This window comes from Notolepis coatsorum, assembly GCF_963971535.1.
Source record: "Notolepis coatsorum genome assembly, chromosome: 3".
In the NCBI taxonomy this organism is placed as follows: domain Eukaryota; kingdom Metazoa; phylum Chordata; class Actinopteri; order Aulopiformes; family Paralepididae; genus Notolepis; species Notolepis coatsorum.
The window spans coordinates 93,083,179-93,102,801 of NC_140167.1; the positions used below are offsets into that span (position 1 = coordinate 93,083,179).

The window sequence follows — 19,623 nt, forward strand, 5'->3', positions numbered from 1 at the left end:
CAGTAAAGATGTATCTGTGAAAATAACTGTTTCCAATCTATTGTGTGTTTTGTAAATAATAATCCAAAATGCAAAAAGGACAGAGGGAAAATCTTTTCCTTCTGTGGAAAATCGGAGCAGTACCAGAGACCTGCATACAACGAAGAAGGGGCGGTGATTAGCACAAGATACAACAAGAAGAAAACGGTCAAAAACGAGTTAGCAGTAAAGGCCTTAGGAGGTTTAAACAGGGATAACTGACAGGGATGAAAGCAAAGGATAATTGAGGCCTCAGTGGTCTTTTTAAGGAGTAAAAATGATTTATGTTGCTTGTTTGAATTTCCCTCAAATGTTTAGAGAGTTAATCTTTTAGTGGTGTGATGTATTAATCTTTTCTTGCAGAGTCCATTACACAAAATAGACATTTAAGCTAAGTACATGGATCAATATAGTCTTAAACGAAAAGAAGTTGAGAATGGTACGATCATCTCTTTGCATAGAGAGACGGACCTAGACTGGATGTCATAATAATAACTGATAAATGTGTATAACTGTGAAAGGAGGAAAAGGTAGGTGAAATGATGATTTTGTAACTGTACAGATGGAAAGGGGTTTTGTAGTTTGATTTGGGTCAATTTTGGATTTTTTTGAAATTTTGAAAAATATTAGCAAAAATTATGGATATGATTTTTAACATGTTTTAATTTAGAATATTGATGTTGTATAGGAGGTTATTAAACCCCCTAAGGGTGGATTGTCGTATATTTCTAAATGAAAACATGAACATAAGCAACTATAAATGTACCGAATGATAAAACAGAGAAGTTGATTTGAAAGACAGGGTGATTTGAACACCATGTGAAGTTATTTCTGGGACCCTAGGCTAAAGAGGTTGAGAGACAATGGCCCCTCACCCGGCCAGATGGCAGGAAGCGAGGTTGTTTAAAGTAAGTGGTTAGGGAGGGGATTAGGCACCCCGAACCTCTAGCCACTAGCAGGCGGCAGTGGGCTCGCAAGAGTCTGGGCGCACGTTAAACACAAACTATAGTGCTGAGGAGTTACTGAAGGCCTCCGTGCGTAACGAGGTATGAATTAACATACCACTGTGGAACCGCCTAGTCGGCCCAGGAAACGTCGCACGTAAGTTGGTGTGGGCACTGGGTGGTACGTGGACGACAGTCCACACCTAGGAGCAGGGCGGTGCACCGGAGGGGGCACAGCTCCTGCCGTGAACAGGCAAGGCTGGCGAAAACGGTCAATATTTCCATACCCAGAGCAAGCGGGGTGGGGACAAGACCGTCGGTTTCTAAACTGAGTGGCTGATAGGTACTACGGACAGTCAGCCGCTTGGGGTCCTGACTTGATGACGGACTATGAGGTCGCTATCGACTGGGTCGCCAGCCGGTTGGGAGAGCGTTATGGCAGAGACCATAAATGCACCTGGCTCAATGTACAGTCAGGCCACAGTAACCTTACTAGCCGATACAGGGTTAGTAGGCGAGTTGTGCTTCTGTGATCAGTGTTTTTGAAAAGAAAATGCTGGGAAGCAGAGGGATGAGGGGTGTCAATTCAGAGGAATCTGGATTGTCTCTCCTAAGATTGGAAAGGGACCCAGCCTTAAACTGCACCTGAAGGTAAAATAAGGGGACTTCTTCCGTTCATGAGAGGAGACCTTACCGCCGGAAGTGGAGACCTGCATCTCTGTGGGGGGAGAGGGGCCGGTGTCGGACAAGGCAGCCCTAAGAAAGGAGCTGGTTGTACCGTCGTAGCGGACTGCCTAAACCTTATGGGGAGAGGTGCATCTAAGTAGGGGAAGGAGTGCATCCGAACGGGAGGAGGGTACTCTTAACTGGAAGGAGGTTAAAAGGGTCAAAGCGATGAGACAAGGAAAGAATTTCAGGTTACAACACGGCAGCTGCTGACTAACCCAGAGGTCAGAAAGGTGACACAGGCTATTTGGAAATCGCCCCTTACACAGTAGAATGCCACTCTAATAGGTAGACTAGATGGTTTTTAGACCTTAAGGATATAAAGAAAACTAATGGCTTTGTCAGAGAGATTAGTTAGATGGCTTTAGAAAACATTGCAAAACATATGTAAAGAAAGGAAAGACATTGTTTGTAAATTAATGTTAAATACTGAACAAAATAATAAGTGATCAAAATAGAGCTAAAACCTAGATTACAGCGTACTTAGAATAGGAAAAACAAACAGTAAGCAATCAAATAAAGTAAAAAGTGGATCCAACTGAAAACAAGACAGTGAGTCACTGGCTAGAAAATAAAGAATTATCTTAGTATTCTAAAATGCAATTACAGAATGGTAAAGAGTTTGTAGATGGAAATAGCTCATGTTTTATTATTTATGCATCAAAAGCCAGTCTGTCTCCCCATAGACTGTGAAAACCGTTGTCACCAGAACCAACTGGTTGTGTCAGCAGAAGAAATTGTGTAACATGTGGACACAGGACACCAACAGACAGGTTTCTGTTGGAATGTGGACCAAAATAAGAAAAGCGTATGGACGTGAACAGGCAGGCAGGGTCTCCCCCCTCCCTCTCGCTCTCTGTCTCCCCCTCCCTCTCTCTCTCTCTCTCCCCGCTGATAAAAAGGGCGAATGGCGACTCACTACACACAGGACTCACACCAAAAGGGGACCTGGAGAGACAGACAGACCTGGAGCGACACACACACCCGGTGACACTCAGAGGAGACGGAGAAGGATCCCTGCAGAGCCAAGCAGTGACACAGAGGGACTGAGACCCGATGACAGACGAAATCGCTTCGCATCAGGAGAAGCGCTGACACACCAGAACGGACCTGAAGACCCAGAGACATGGGGACAGACGATGACAGAGATCGTATCGCAACTGAAGCGCTGAAAACCTCCACCGACACAGGGAGACTCGCCACTCAGGCTACTGAAGAGCCGATGACTCAGAGAGCCATTGAGACCAGATGACCGAGCCGAGGTTCATAGCGGACTCCGCCGATACGAAATCAAGCACTCCCTGCCGGATCGGCGAGGAGACCAGGTTGTCTTGACAACCAGACCAGCGAACCACAAGAGAGGACTCGGTGTTGGCCATGGACAACCTAAGACAGCGAACAGCACCGAGAGACGACAACAGCCAAATGAAAGAGACGATGTACTGTTTTAATTCCTAAAGCTGTTTTATTAATAAACACCGCCGCCCGTTGATTTTGACCATATCGTCAGTCTCCTCTTACTTGAAACCGAACATCTGAAAATACCTAAAACCATGCAGAGGAAAGGGTGAAATAGAACACTATACGATCAATGAACTTAGATAGAGATACATAAATGAAGAAAAGACACTTCATCTGGTATGTCATAAATGTATAGATGTAGCAGTACTGTCTATCTGTATGTTGTGTATGTCTGTTATGTTATGATGAATTGAAAATGGGGGACCCTGATGTAAACAAGACGGAAGTCTTTCTCTGGTCTGCATCCCCTTAACAATTGTATGTATTGAGCTGTACTGTACTGTACCCATTCTGCAATCTGTTAATACACTTTTCAATCAATCAATCAATCAATCAATACACCAGGCCCATTGCAAGTTGTTGTACTCTGTCGTCTTGACTCGTCTACTCTAAGCCATCCTAGGTAGTCAAAGTGGGCAGGGGTGAGGTGGGTTTTAGGAGTACGGTCAAGCAGTAGTCTGACCAGTTTGTTTTGTGATGTTTGTAGTCTTGTTTTTAGTGCCTTTGATGTGATTTGGTACCAAGAGGTGCAAGCATAGTCGTAGAACCCTTGAATGATAGTTCTTCTTCTATCTCTGTCTTCACCCAGGCCTATGGTATCAGATGCTCCTGAGTATCCCATTCATTCTGGTTTGTTCTATTTAGTTTTGTCCTGTTTTTCTTCTGTTCTGTTTTGTTCTGTTCTGTTTTGTATTTTGTTTCTTAGTTTAGGTCATCGTTATCCTGTCCCCTCCCCCTTCTATTGTAAAGCGCCTTGGGTATGTGAAAGGCGCTATATAAATTCATGTCTCTACTACTGTATGCACTCAACACTGCAGCACTCAAGTTTCAACACTTTGATGAACATTGTTACTCAGCTGATAAGAGTTGTACCCTTCCTGCTGACTTGTCGTACAGAACTTGTAAGTCGCTTTGGATAAAAGTGTCAAATGACAAAATGTTAAATGTAAATGGCATACAATCAGTAATTGACTCAAAGCTCCAGGAACCTCATGCATATGCAGATCTTGTTAAGTAAAGTGGACGCTTCAATTCATCTCAACTCCTAGATTAATATGCACCCTTGCACACAGCAACTGTGTGGTGAAAACAATCCTTACTCCCTCCCTCTGTCCGTCCAACAGACGCCTGACTAAGTCCACCCTCCTTCTCATCCCTCTGTTCGGAACCCACTACATGTTCTTCAACTTCCTGCCCGACTACATCAATGTCAACCTCCGTTTCTGTATTGAGCTCTGCATGGGATCTTTTCAGGTAACACCACACACACAAACTCACACATGCACATTTATTTATAATTCAGCAAACACGCATGTAAGATGGCCAACACACGCACGCACGCACACACACACACACACACACACACACACACACACACACACACACACACACACACACACACGCACACACACACACACACACACACACACACGCATTGGGTCGCCGATGAAATGCCTCTCTGCGCTTGATCCATCCCGTCGTCCTTCCCCCCAAGGGCACCCGGGAGTCAAGTCAAGAGTTTTATTCGTCACGGCATACAAGTATACAATGAAATGCGGGTGGTCTTGCCCGCAACGATGTGCAATAGTGGTACAACATATAATAGAATCCAATAAAAAACATTGTGCAATAACAGGTAACAGGTAACATGGTGTGACATCTCGATATCTGTACATAGTTATTTACAGAGCATATAGGACATGCTAGGTAGCTTTGGTAGTGCAATACACTGTTACTGAGCAGACATGGTGTGGGCCGCGCCCGAGGGCCAATCCAAGTGGTGCTCCTGTCCGTCTCTGTCAGGGACGTGACGGCGTTAGCGATCTGTTCTGGATGTTCTTCCATTGGGTTTATCGCTTTCTGGGGGGGAAACCGTTGTGAGCACGGGGAGAACATGCAAACTCAAATCCGCAACCCGGCAGCCTGGTCCCCAAGCGGGAATCGAACCCAGGACCTTATTGCTGTGACGCGACAGTGTTAACCACTACACCAACGTGCCGCAACGCTATGACCATGTTGTGCGTTTACCGTCATGACCTTTGCACCCTGATTAAGGTTCCCTTGAGCTGAATTGTGTTGGTCACTACATCGTCTTTATCTTTGCCAGCCATGGAAAAATGAAGGCTTTAGTTTTAATGTTTTCAAAGGGAACAGTGTACAGTGCCTTAAGATCACGGTATACTTGCTTAACCACATGTACGGGTAGCGTGAATATTAAAGGCAACCAACTTGTGTTTGGCTTTTCTCTGATTGGCCCCGCCCCCACACACAGGCAAGCGCAGTCGTCCCACGTCCCAAATGAAATCCAAGGAGCGCAAGCGAGCGGCAGCGCGGGCAACCAACTTGTGTCAACCAACTTGTGTTCAGCTGCGGTAGCAGTGGAGTGCTATGAAATGCGCTGAACTAGAAAGCGTAACGTTATTATGTTTCGCGTCACTGTACACCAGATTCACTCGTGTATAAACAAAGCCCATACAGTTATGAAATGCGCTGAACTAGAAAGCGTAACGTTATTATGTTTCGCGTCACTGTACATCACTTCAGCTCCAGCAGCAGCAGCAGCACCGTTGTACTACCAGATTCACTAGTGTATAAACAAAGCCCATACAGTTATGAAATGCGCTGAACTAGAAAGCGTAACATTATTATGTTTCGCGTCACTGTACATCACTTCAGCTCCAGCAGCAGCAGCAGCAGCAGCACCGTTGTACTACCAGATTCACTAGTGTATAAACAAAGCCCATACAGTTATGAAATGCGCTGAACTAGAAAGCGTAACATTATTATGTTTCGCGTCACTGTACATCACTTCAGCTCCAGCAGCAGCAGCACCGTTGTACTACCAGATTCACTCGTGTATAAACAAAGCCCATACAGTTATGCTCATATTTTGCGAATGCATAAACTATATCTTAAATTATGGCTATGTGTCTAATATGGCTGTCGCTTATCAATGACTTCGCGACAGCCATATTAGACACATCGCCATAATTTAAGATATAGTTTATGCATTCGCAAATATGAGAGCTCTGTCATTGAAGTGGGTGGTGGCACTAACAGTAGCGATTTTTATTGTTTTGTCATGACCAAACATAATCCCAACATAGATAGGAGGTGTACTGTATGTCAAATGTCGGTCATGTGGGCATGGTGGAAGAGTTTAGTACAGTCACACAACAGAACACCAGTGGCATTAACCAACAAGGGCGCTCCTCTCAATAGTACCTGGGGGAGCCTCATGCGCATGCGCGTCTGCCGCGTCTCGCCGCGTCTCTCGAGTCTCTCTTGCCGCGAAGGGCGTGTGCTAGTGGATTGATTGATTGGCCGTGTGGCCAATCAGAGAAACGCTGAACGAAAAGCTGAACACAAGTTGGTTGCCTTTAATATTCACGCGTACGGGTAGCCAAGCGCCTGCGTTGTTCACGTACGTCTATCCACTAGGGGGCAGATGAGGGCCAAATCCACAGAATTATATAGAAGAATATCTTCCTTCTAAACTATCCACGATCCAGATTTGCAACGTAAAACATAAAACATGGCGACACTCGAGGAGATTATATTGAGATCACGGCGGAAAAAGGTCTCAGACCTGTTTTTTTTTTTTTTTTTTTGCAGCTTTGAGTTTTAAACAGTTTAGGGTTTTTGGACGTGTGTGAGATTATGTGCAAAATTAATGAGCATTGTTTCTTTGGTGAAGTGTCCCTTTAACCCTTTAACTTCCACACTACAGAAGGTTAACCTTTCACTACCACACTACAGACGGTTAACCTTCTGTAGTGTGGTAGTGAAAGCGTTAACCCTTTGTAGTGTGGTAGTGAAAGCGTTAACCCTTTTTAGTGTGGTAGTGAAAGGGTTAACCTTCTGTAGTGTGGTAGTGAAAGGGTTAACCTTCTGTAGTGTGGTAGTGAAAGCGATAACTCTTTGTAGTGTGGTAGTGAAAGCGATAACTCTTTGTAGTGTGGTAGTGAAAGCGGTAACCCTTTTTAGTGTGGTAGTGAAAGCGGTAACTCTTTGTAGTGTGGTAGTGAAAGCGGTAACTCTTTGTAGTGTGGTAGTGAAAGCGTTAACCCTTTTTAGTGTGGTAGTGAAAGCGGTAACTCTTTGTAGTGTGGTAGTGAAAGCGTTAACCCTTTTTAGTGTGGTAGTGAAAGCATTAACCCTTTTTAGTGTGGTAGTGAAAGCGTTAACCCTTTTTAGTGTGGTAGTGAAAGAGTTAACCATTTTTAGTGTGGTAGTGAAAGAGTTAACCATTTTTAGTGTGGTAGTGAAAGCGTTAACCCTTTGTAGTGTGGTAGTGAAAGCGTATGATCAGGAAGCACAGGACCTAATCCAGTGAAGGAGATGACAAGCAACGTCATAACATAACAACTATAATCCTATTTGAATGGAATACTGTAACTATAGACTTGGATTGCATGCTTAATCATACCGTCTGAAATGAGATGCCTGATGAAGGGGGATTGGCGTGTGGCTGGAGTCCTCTGGTGCACTATACATTCATAATGAGGTCACTAGCAGTCATTGGCAGCCTTGTGCGCTGATCAATGAGCACTTACAGTAGTTACATGATTGCCACCCAGGAGCTTTTCAGAAAGAGAGGATGGATATGTATTCAGTGTTGGCTGGAACCTGGGGGGGAGAGTAGCCACTGGAGCTTGACACGGACGCCTGCGTCTGGCAAAGACAGACGAGAGCTCATCCTAAATGCTTCTTTCTGCTGAAGTGCACACGTAGCAAGCCGCTTCGCTGTCCTGCATGTGAAATATGCTTTTGTTCAGCCTTCTCCCCTTTGTATGACTTCATATCAAACAACCATCACTATAAAACCCACTGGCTGCAGAATATTGGCATAGGTTAGCTGTAATGTAGGCTGTGATCATGGCACGCAGTGTAAAATAGCTTATATCACTTTAATTCCATCTTTCGTGTCGAATGGATGAATGGAAAGACCACGGCTAACGGAAAACTCATTATGAAGCTACAAATGTATTCAGAATCGAACCGTCGTTTGATGGTTTCATCTGAGTGATGCATAGTCGATTTTCATTCCTTTTTTGAGTCTCCGGCTTCATTTATTGAATTGTAATTGACGTGAATTGACATACAGTCTTCTTTTACATGGGTGCCCTTTTCCAGATGTTGAATAGGCCTGCTAGTCTGTTACTTTCAGAATGTTAATAGTTTAATCTCTCTCTCTATTGCAGGGGCTTATTGTAGCCATTCTCTACTGCTTTCTCAACCAGGAGGTCAGTCTAAGCCACGTTGGAATGCACACAAAACACACCGCTGTCAAGCAATTACTCTGATATGAAGTAAAACACATAATTCATTGTGACAATGATTTCTCTTAAAGGCACAATCCATGATTACAGTATGGTTAACCCCGCCCTCCGGCTTTGTTTCCACAGTAATTTATTTGGAGTTTATTTCTTTCAGTGTGAAATTTATTATCTGAGCCTTTCTATGAGGAGACCAAATCGCCACCCTTAGGATTATCATCGAACAGTCTATTGAATGGAACTCTTCTGTCTATGTGAATTTCATAGATTTTGAGAAAGCCTTTGACAGCGTGGATAGGGAAATGCTGTGGAAACTGATGGCCCACTAGGGGATCCCAGCAAAGATCATCAACATCGTAAGGAACACCTACCAAGGGATGAGATGTCAAGTCCTCCATGAAGGATGTATATCAGAAGCTTTCAAGGTCCTGACTGGTGTGAGGCAGGGGTGCCTGCTCTCACCCTTTCTTTTCCTCCTCTGCATAGACTGGGTGATGAAAGAAACAACCAGCAACAGAAAAACCGGCATACAATGGAGCTTGACGGAGCAGCTGGACGATCTGGATTTCGCTGATGACCTGGCACTACTGGCTCACACACATGATCAACAGATGCAGGAAAAATTGGGAAAACTGGAAGAAACTGCTGCTCTGCTCGGGCTCAAAATAAACTCATCCAAAACCAAAGTAATGCGTATCAACAGCAAGAACAACACACTCATAACCATGGAACAAAACCCATTAGAGGATGTAAACAGCTTCACTTACCTTGGAAGCATAATTTCTGTGGAAGGGGGTACGGAAGACGATGTCCAAGCCAGGATTGGAAAGGCAAGGACAACATTCAACATGCTAAACATTATCTGGAAGGCAAAAAACCTGTCACTCAAGACCAAGCTAGAAATCTTCAACTCAAACGTAAAGACCACTCTACTATATGGCTCAGAATCCTGGAAAACCACCACCACTATACTCAACAAGCTACAGACCTTCACCAACCGGTGCCTCAGATGCCTCCTGGGAATATACTGGCCCAACACCATCTCTTAACGCCAACCTGTGGGAACTCACCAAACAGGACACAATCGAAATTCAAATCCGGAGGAGGAAGTGGAAGTGGATAGATCACACACTCAGAAGAAAGAAATCAATCACAAAGCGGGCACTGACATGGAACCCACAGGGCAGGAGGAAGAGAGGCAGACCGAATACCACAGAACAGGAGATGAAGAAAGAAGGGCTGTCCTGGCAAGATCTGGAGCGGAGGGCACAAGACCGGAGAGGATGGAGGAGCTTCGTCGACGGCCTATGTTCCTTTGGGAATTTAAAGGCCTAAGTCCAAATCCAAGTCCTTTCTATGAGGACATGCTAAACATGGGTTTTACATGATTTTAGGTTAGGCATGTTGTAAAATATGTATTTACATTTGTAAAATGTGTAAACATGGGAGTTATTTTGAGTTCTAAGTTATTTTGTAGTTGGACTATTTTCCAACTATAAGCCAAACTCTTCAAGGACATATATTTCATTTCAGTCCTTTATTTAAACTCGAAAGGCAACTGAGGTTTCCCTCATTTACACGTCACGTTGAGTAAAAAACATGAATATAGGAATATACAAATCTGGATTGTACCTTTAATTAATAACTGTAAATCAGTGAATCCACACCAAAGAGGGGTTCTATACATTGACATACATTATGACTTTCCTCATGTGACAAATAAACCTCTTGAAAGTAGGTTAAGGCTTCAAGGATGGAGTGGTTAGATGCTTATCTCTCTCATCTCGAGGGAAGTAGTTACATTCTGATGACAACTCCAGACCCTCTTAGAGTAGAAAAAAGAAAGTAGTTGTAGAGTAAATGAAAATCCAATGCTCCTACGCAGAGAGTTGGACGACGTTCCACTGTCAAAAATCTCTGCCCAGACAGGAAGTAAACTAACCGGTGCTACTTATACTTATATTATATTTCCATATTGAATAAATAATATTATATTATTGTTCTCCCCATATCTTTTAGTCTCTTTTATAAATTAGAGATTTGTTGAAAAAAGTTAAATAATTAAATGTCACACGTCTGTACAGCCTTGTTTATGCACTGTGTCCATGGAAACAATGATGAACTCAGCCATAAAGGTCTGGTTTCCTTATGCAGAAAAGACATAGAACTACAGTATAGTCTGTTTACCTTTCTGATAACTACATCACTGCATGAATGTTCAGACAAGCAAAAGAAAAAAATGGCTAACAAAAGTATCAAGAAAAGAGGGCGGGGCTTGAGTTTTGTTTTTGTACTGATAACATTTTTATTTCAAATCAAATGTTGACTTTTGAGGTAAAAGTTGAGAGGGCCTGGTTCTGTTTCATGTGGCTTTTTGTAAGCTAATTAAACTATAGACTGTAGACGCTGTTCTACATTACTATAATAATAAAATGTATGTGTGTCACATCAATATTACAGATTATATCAGGTTCAGGGGGACGCGTTGTACCCACACAACAGGTACACTGTTTCCCCATCAACAAACCCTGGAGTAGGGTGTAGTCTGACATCACTTTAGTTTCCCGCGCGGTCCACCCGTATAGGGATTTATCATTGGGAACATGTATTATCGGCTATTGTAATAATTCTGCCTCATAAACATTGGCAAGCTTTCCATTTTTGCACAAAATGAGTTCCCTTCTATCACTAACATTATTGTTTAAGCATTGTTTTGGTTTAAATACAATTATACGTAATTATTTTACGATTAATTGCGAATTGTTTCATGTTGAGCTATAGATTGTGGATGAATATACACAGAAAGGTACACCTTGCCAATGTTCATGCTTTATTTGTTTTAAACGAGACGATTTAGAAATGTGTCCGTTGGAAATGCATTGCAATTTCAAGCGAGGTGGACCGGCCGGAAACAACAATGACGTAAACCACTACACCTCCCTATAACAAGGTCATAAACAACCGAACAGGGGGGGGGGGGGGGGGGGGGGGGCAGGGCTGTCTCAGGAAGGCCCTCCGAGGACAGACTGGGGGGGGGGGAGGGGGGGTCATGAAAATATCAGGCGTGGGGGTGGAGGGCCCTGGAACTATGTAATTGGCTGCTGCAGTCGTTTTACCAACATTATTTGTATTACAGCACCTTTCATACAAGAATTGCAGCTCAAAGTGTTTCACAGCAGAAAAAAAAAAGTGCAGACATAAAATAAGTATAAAATAGATAGCAGTAAAATAGACAGTTGAGTTAATCAAGAGGATCAAGAAAAGAGGGCAGGGCTTAGGTTAATTCAATGAAAAAAATATTTGGACAGTAATGTAAATTTGGTTGTTTTTGTACTGATCACATTTTAATTTCAAATTAAATTAAAGTTGAGAGGGCCTGGTTCTCTTTCATGTGGATTTTTTGTAACATAATTAAACTCCCCACTATAAAATGCCTTGGACTCTCCCAGTTCTTGTCAGTGAACCCACCTGCGGGAGAAACACAAACACAAACAAGTGCAGGAGAGCACAGGGACTAAATTGGTCAATAACAACAGTTAATTACAATAAACAACCTTTCAATTCCCAATGTGTGTTTGTGTCATGTTAGTATGCATACTGTGAAAATACACAATGAAATAAATGGCTTAAGTTTCAGCTTGGCTAGCTTCAGCCTCAACACATGTGAAGACAGCTACAAGTAACAATAATTCTAATTCTAATAATTCGACATGCCGGCAAGATGTATTATACATAGAACTGTGTTACAGCGGGCGGTTAGGTTGCCGAGCGGAGATTGCGTTCGTCACCAGCCCCGGAGCTGTGAGCTGGATTCGCCTGTTCGAATCCAGCTCACAGCTCCGGGGTTGTCACCAGCTTGGCTGGCCATCTGCACTAATACAATTGGCTGTATTAGAGGGTGGGAGAAGCTGGCGGGGTGGGTCCGGGTCGTTGTAAACAGCGACTCCTACAGTTCGGTCGGGGCGCCTGCTAAGCGCGGATAGGACTTGAGGGGGATAGTGTGGTCCTCCCACACGCTACGCCCTCTCGATGAGAATCCGCGCTGCCAGGTGAAAAGAAGCGGTGATTGGCTGGACGTGTGTCGGAGGAAGCACGTGGTAGCCTCCACTCTCCCAGATGATCTGACTGTGGGGGGTAAGTGCGCAGCGACCAGGAAGGGACTGGGAATTGGCATACGACTAACATTGGGATGGGAGAAAATCGGAGGAAAATGAAGGGAAAAAAAAAATAAATAAAAAAACTGTGTTACTGCAGGTGAGTGGGTCTAACTCTACAGGGCAGAGAGCAGCACGGTGACAGGATTATTATTATTAGGATTAATAAACCAACACAGAGCAGCACTGTGACAGGATTAATAAACCAACACAGAGCAGCACTGTGACAGGATTAATAAACCAACAGGGAGCAGCACTGTGACAGGATTAATAAACCAACAGGGAGCAGCACTGTGACAGGATTAATAAACCAACAGGGAGCAGCACTGTGACAGGATTAATAAACCAACAGGGAGCAGCACTGTGACAGGGTTAATAAACCAACAGGGAGCAGCACTGTGACAGGGTTAATAAACCAACAGGGAGCAGCACTGTGACAGGATTAATAAACCAACAGGGAGCAGCACTGTGACAGGGTTAATAAACCAACAGGGAGCAGCACTGTGACAGGGTTAATAAACCAACAGGGAGCAGCACTGTGACAGGATTAATAAACCAACAGGGAAGGAAGGGGTGACTGAAGAAAGAGAGGATGATGAGGAGTGCGCAGTGGATAGAGAGGGGGATGAAGAGGAGCGTGTGGAGGACATGAGGGGAAAAGGAGGGGGAGTGAAGTAGGCCCGTGCTGTGATTATGACACAGGATTAATAAACCAACAGGGAGCAGCACTGTGACAGGATTAATAAACCAACAGGGAGCAGCACTGTGACAGGGTTAATAAACCAACAGGGAGCAGCACTGTGACAGGATTAATAAACCAACACAGAGCAGCACTGTGACAGGATTAATAAACCAACAGGGAGCAGCACTTTGACAGGATTAATAAACCAACACAGAGCAGCACCGTGACAGGATTAATAAACCAACACAGAGCAGCACTGTGACAGGATGTGAGAACTGGAGTCTGGAGCACAGCCCAATTGCTGAATACACGAGAAGAGAAAGGAGTGGTTTCAAGGGTGTTTAATGGAAATTGAGCAACACAGGAATTGGGGGGAAATAGAACGGGGTTAATGTTCTGTCCTGTGGCTGCCACGGCGGCAGTGAGCGAGCAAGCGGTCCTGATGCTTGTCGGGGGAGCTGCTGGGTGGCAGCGGGTGGATAGGTGTTCCTCTTCGGGAACAGGTGACGTCCAGACAGGGACGCTGGAGCTGCTGGGTGGCAGCGGGAGAATAGGCGTTCCTCTTCGGGAACAGGTGACGTCCAGACAGGGACGCTGGAGCTGCTGGGTGGCAGCGGGAGAATAGGCGTTCCTCTTCGGGAACAGGTGACGTCCAGACAGGGACGGCGGTCCTTTGGGGCACAGGAGAGAAACGGGTTAGAGTAAGCCAATACACGGAGGGTATCTAGCAGTAGAGCTTGTGGCAGAGACGTCGTACCTGGACAGTGGTAATTAATACCACGACAGCTTCTGGTCAGCGTCGAGGTGCAGATATAGTCCCCTCATCAGGGGAGGATAGGGTGCAGCTGGGGAGAGTGGGGTGTTTGCCCGTGTGTGAATTAGGGGGATGGAATACAGCTGGGTGAATGAGGGTGAAGGAAGGGGTGACTGAAGAAAGAGAGGATGATGAGGAGTGCGCAGTGGATAGAGAGGGGGATGAAGAGGAGCGTGTGGAGGACATGAGGGGAAAAGGAGGGGGAGTGAAGTAGGCCCGTGCTGTGATTATGACACAGGATTAATAAACCAACAGGGAGCAGCACTGTGACAGGATTAATAAACCAACAGGGAGCAGCACTGTGACAGGGTTAATAAACCAACAGGGAGCAGCACTGTGACAGGATTAATAAACCAACACAGAGCAGCACTGTGACAGGATTAATAAACCAACAGGGAGCAGCACTGTGACAGGATTAATAAACCAACACAGAGCAGCACTGTGACAGGATTAATAAACCAACACAGAGCAGCACTGTGACAGGATTAATAAACCAACAGGGAGCAGCACCGTGACAGGATTAATAAACCAACACAGAGCAGCACTGTGACAGGATTAATAAACCAACAGGGAGCAGCACTGTGACAGGATTAATAAACCAACACAGAGCAGCACCGTGACAGGGTTAATAAACCAACACAGAGCAGCACTGTGACAGGATTAATAAACCAACACAGAGCAGCACTGTGACAGGATTAATAAACCAACACAGAGCAGCACTGTGACAGGATTAATAAACCAACACAGAGCAGCACTGTGACAGGATTAATAAACCAACAGGGAGCAGCACTGTGACAGGATTAATAAACCAACACAGAGCAGCACCGTGACAGGATTAATAAACCAACACAGAGCAGCACTGTGGAGGGGAGGATGTTCTTCCTCCGGCAGTTGAATAAATACAAACTGCCGAGGACCATGATGGCCCAATTTTACACGGCCATCATTGAGTCCATCCTCACCCACTCCATCATCTCCTGGTTCCCCGCTGCAGCGGCAAAAGATCTCGCCAAGCTGCAGCGGGTGATTTTCTCTCCGCGGAGAGGGTGATCGGCTGTCTCCTGCCCTCCCTCAGGTCCCTGCACGACTCCAGGGCGCTGAAGAGGGCGAGGAAGATCATGGCCGACCCCTCCCACCCCTCCCACAGCCTCTTCACCCTGCTCCCCTCTGGGAGAAGGCTGAGGATCCCAAAGGCCGTGAAAGCTCGTCACAGACTGAGCTTCTTCCCCTCAGCCGCCAGGCTGATCAATGCCTCAGGTCCCCCCCTCTCTGCCCCCAAGTGACACTGGCACAATGACACTGACTGCACTAGTCTTTACTGGAACTCTGCACTTTACACTCTATATATATATGTATTTAAATTATTAATCCTCCACTGCACTGTTTTTGTCCTGTGTCTGTGTTGGTGTTGTTGTTACTGTGAAAAAAGAAATGAAAAAATGCATACACTGTAATGCTGCAACAATTACCAATGTGTTTTTACACAAATGGCTTAATAAAGGAATCTGAATCTGAATCTGAACGGTGAACAGTATTCTCAGAGACCAGATCACCTCAGTGCATCGTAATGAGACTTAATGGGATTTTAAGTTTTAAGTTTAAGTTTATTTGTAAAAGGGACAGTGCATATTAATAACAATAAAATGTAAATGCCAGATTTAGCCAGAAGACGAGATTTCATCTGTAGTCCCTGGGCAAGATGTTAAAAAGGGCATCAACCTAAAGTGATAAAAAAGGTTATCAATCATACATAACATACATCAAATAGGCCTACATAAAATACAATACATCATCACAATATACACATTTTTTACAGAAATACACATATAAAACAGAATAAAGGTGAATTGCATACACACACAGTCAATGGCTTTAGCTGTGGGTGCAGCTCTGGTGTTCTTTGAGACAGATTTTAACAGTTTTCTTTTTAATTGTTCAAGCGTGTAACAGGTCCGGATGTGTGTCGGCATAGTGTTCCAGTACTGTGTGGCTCTAACAGAGAATGCAGATTTGTCCAAAAGCACTCTTCCTGAACGGAACCACGCAGTCCCCTTTGGCTGAGGACCTTGTGTGTCTTCTATTGTCCTTTCTGGCTACATACAGACTCAGTGGTGGGGGAGCCAGTCCGTGAAATGTTTGGTGTACAATGGATTCTGAACTTTTACATGCATCATTTGATTTGGAAAAACTACTTGAAACCACTGTCCCAATACTGTTGCATCAAACTATTGCATTGTCTGCTTGCACTGTTTGTGAGTCATGCATGTACAGTATGTACTGTATGTCCTTGCCTCGCACCATAATGTCAGCAGTCTGATACTGTTTTATTTTATGCTGCTGGAGTATGGGGTTTTGATGATGCACCTGAATGTAATGCGATCCAGAACCGGGCCATAAGATACTTTTTAGGAGTCCATAAATACACACCAAAAGGGGCTATAGAAGGGGACATGGGGTGGGACTCTTGCTTGGTCAAGCAAAAAGGTGAAATGGTGAGGTTATGGAACCGCCTGGTCCAGCTGCCAAATGGCAGGGTGACAAAAAAGATTTTTAATTGGGACAGAGCACACGGTCATCCCTGGTCAAGAGAGATGTCCATGATTTTTTCTTCTACTGACTTGAGTATGATTTTTATGAACAATCTGCAGTGTAAGGTTCACATAATTAAAACAAAATTATCAACAATCCATCAGGATAAGTGGAAGGTGGAGATTTGGAAAAAACCTAAACATAGAAAATATGTTGCAATTAAAAATTAATATTTTACTGAACCTTATGTAATGTTAAACTTAAAGAGAAGACGGAGGTCTCTGTGTGCCCAGTTGAGGTCTGGCACCCTGCCTTTGGCTGTGGAAGTGGGTAGATTCCAGGGTAAACCTGAGGAGGAGCGGTTGTGTGTTCTGTGTGATCTGGGAGTGGTGGAGGATGAATATCATTTTGTTTTTTATTGCCCTTTGTACACCACTTTGAGGAGGGCTTTATTTGAGAAAATTCAAATCGTAAATCCAGATTTTTTTTGTCAGTCTGAGAGTTGTATGCTGAGTTGTTTTTTTGTGGAGGACATCTTCGGTTTTGCAGCATTTTTGGAGAAGGCATGGCACTTGAGACAAAACACACTGTATCCTATATAATTGTATTTGAATTCATCTTGTTTTTCTGTTTATTTACATTGAGTACAGCTTGTGTTATATTACGTTTTATTGTATTTTCTTGTATTTTCTTATGGCCATCTTGGTCTATATGTCATTTGTTAAGTAATCGGTAAAGTATATTATTATATACTTATTGTTATGTGTCTTGTAAGCCCATATGGGCTGGGCATACATCTGTATGTAAGACACGAAAATAAAAAATATCAAATCAAAATCAAATCAAATCAGATACATGGTGTGTCAGCAGTCCTGTGTCAAGCTAGTCCAGTGGTGGTGTGAAGACAAAACCCTTATATACAAGTCATGCTAAACAATAACGTTTATTTTCGGATTCTGATGTTGCTCTCACAGGTCCAGAAAGAGGTCCACATGTGGTGGCTGAGATGGCAGGAGAACAGCTATGGAGCGGTGCCGCCCGGTCCCAAGGGCAGTCAGATGGACACACCGTTCTAGGCCTATATCCTGTCACGTTGTGACCTCCAGATCCAGTCTCCCCATCTCCCTAGTCTCTCCCCTAGTCTCTCCTTGTGTTTCTACCCAGGTCATGTCCCAGTCAGTCAGTGCTTGTTTGTTCATTTTTAAGCCTATAGCCTGAAACAGTCCATTTGGGTATAATGTAGTTGTTATTGCTGTGTAATTGTCAGAGAATGTGCTGTGAGTAAGTGCTTTTCACCCTTTTTCCCCCCCAGAACTTCTTCAGCTTACAATGTCTGTTATTGTTTGAACTTACTGTATGTTTTGAGTGTGTATCAAACTGTTATTAGACAAGGAAAACCAAAATCGGAATGGGATTTTTACAGGTTTTTAGTGAAGTAGACACTGCAATAGCCCATTCATTTAGCTTATCATATGTAAATGTTGAACATGGAACTATTATGCCACTGCAATAAACATTTTGAACCCTGGCCTTTTAGATTATGCTTTTTATGCTCATTTTAATTCACTTTTTTTGACCTTGAAGCATGTAGAATTATACTTGTGGTTACTTCCTCAATAACTCCCACAGTTTTTGGATTACCTTGGCTTTCAGACGGCGCTGAGCTTTTTTCAATAGCGCAGGCGCTGAGCTTTTTTCAATAGCGCAAATACTCCAAGAGTTACGGTACAGAAAAGCAGCAGCGGTATTTGGGCCCCAGGAGGGGCCTGTAGGTTTAAAAGGGTTTTAAATGAATGAATGAATGAATGAATGAATGAATGAATGAATGAATGAATGAATGAAAACTTTATTTAACAGATTGCAGAATGGGTACAATACAGTACGGCTCAATACATACAATTGTTAAGGGGATGCAGATCTGAGAAAGACGTTTGTCTTGTTTCCATCAGGGTCCCCCATTTTCAATTCATATAGACATTTATGACATACACAACATACATGACATTTATGGCATAGGGACATATAGGTATTTAGTACTGATACATTTGTGACATAAGCGGTATTCAAATATACAGTACTGTTACCCCTAGATCCTGACAGAGTATATACATATGATGGGGAGGGGACTGTACATTAGGAGGGGGTGGGTGGGTGGGAGGGAAATATACATACGGCGGGGAGGGAATATATACATGCGGTGGGGAGGAGACTGTCTATTAGGAGGTGGTGGGGTTTTTGGGCATTTACGGTGGCCAGTTTTGAATTGCAGCCTCCCGTAGGTGCTCTTTAAGAGCGGTTTTGAATGTGGGCAGGGATTCACATTCCTTTACAGCTTTGGGTAGGGCGTTCCACATTGTTGTGGCATAATTGCGAAACGTGTTTAGTCCCTTGTTTGAGCCGAATCTGGGTTTAACATGATTTGTTGAGCTTCCTCTGGTGTAGTGGTTGTGGTATTCACTGACCTTTGGGAAGTATTTTGACATGTACATGGGCACCCCGGTCGTATAGTGTATCTTGTAGACCAGGCCCATTGCAAGTTGCTGTACTCTGTCGTCTACTCTAAGCCATCCTAGGTTGTCAAAGTGGGCAGGGGTGAGGTGGGTTCTGGGGTTCAGGTCAAGTAGTAGTCTGACCAGTTTGTTTTGTGATGTTTGTAATTTTGTTTTAAGCGCCTTTGAGGTGCTTTGGTACCATGAGGTGCACGCATAGTCATAGTACCCTTGAATGAGTGCTCCTGCCAGAGTCTTCAGGGTATTCTTGTTTACCAGAGAGGAGATCCGGTACAAGAATCTAGTTCGTTGGTTGACTTTTTTTATTACATTGGATGCCATTTTGTCACAGGAAAGATTTGCCTCTAGGATGGAACCCAGGTAGGTAATTTCATCTTTCCTTGTGTGTGTGTGTGTGTGTGTGTGTGTGTGTGTGTGTGTGTGTGTGTGTGTGTGTGTGTGTGTGT

General features: G+C 44.0%; 1 protein-coding gene across 1 annotated transcript in view; it reads left to right on the forward strand.

Annotated features, from left to right (window-relative positions):
- Positions 1–17,743, forward strand: part of ghrhrl (growth hormone releasing hormone receptor, like) — a gene marked incomplete at both ends in the record, with an annotated part of 149,358 nt that extends 131,615 nt beyond the window's left edge. Inside the window, 3 exons of the mRNA XM_084310116.1 lie at positions 4,334–4,463; positions 8,414–8,455; positions 17,642–17,743. Coding sequence (XP_084166242.1) covers positions 4,334–4,463; positions 8,414–8,455; positions 17,642–17,743 — 274 coding nt within the window. The remainder of the gene's footprint in view (positions 1–4,333; positions 4,464–8,413; positions 8,456–17,641) is intronic.
- Positions 17,744–19,623: the final 1,880 nt, after the last annotated feature.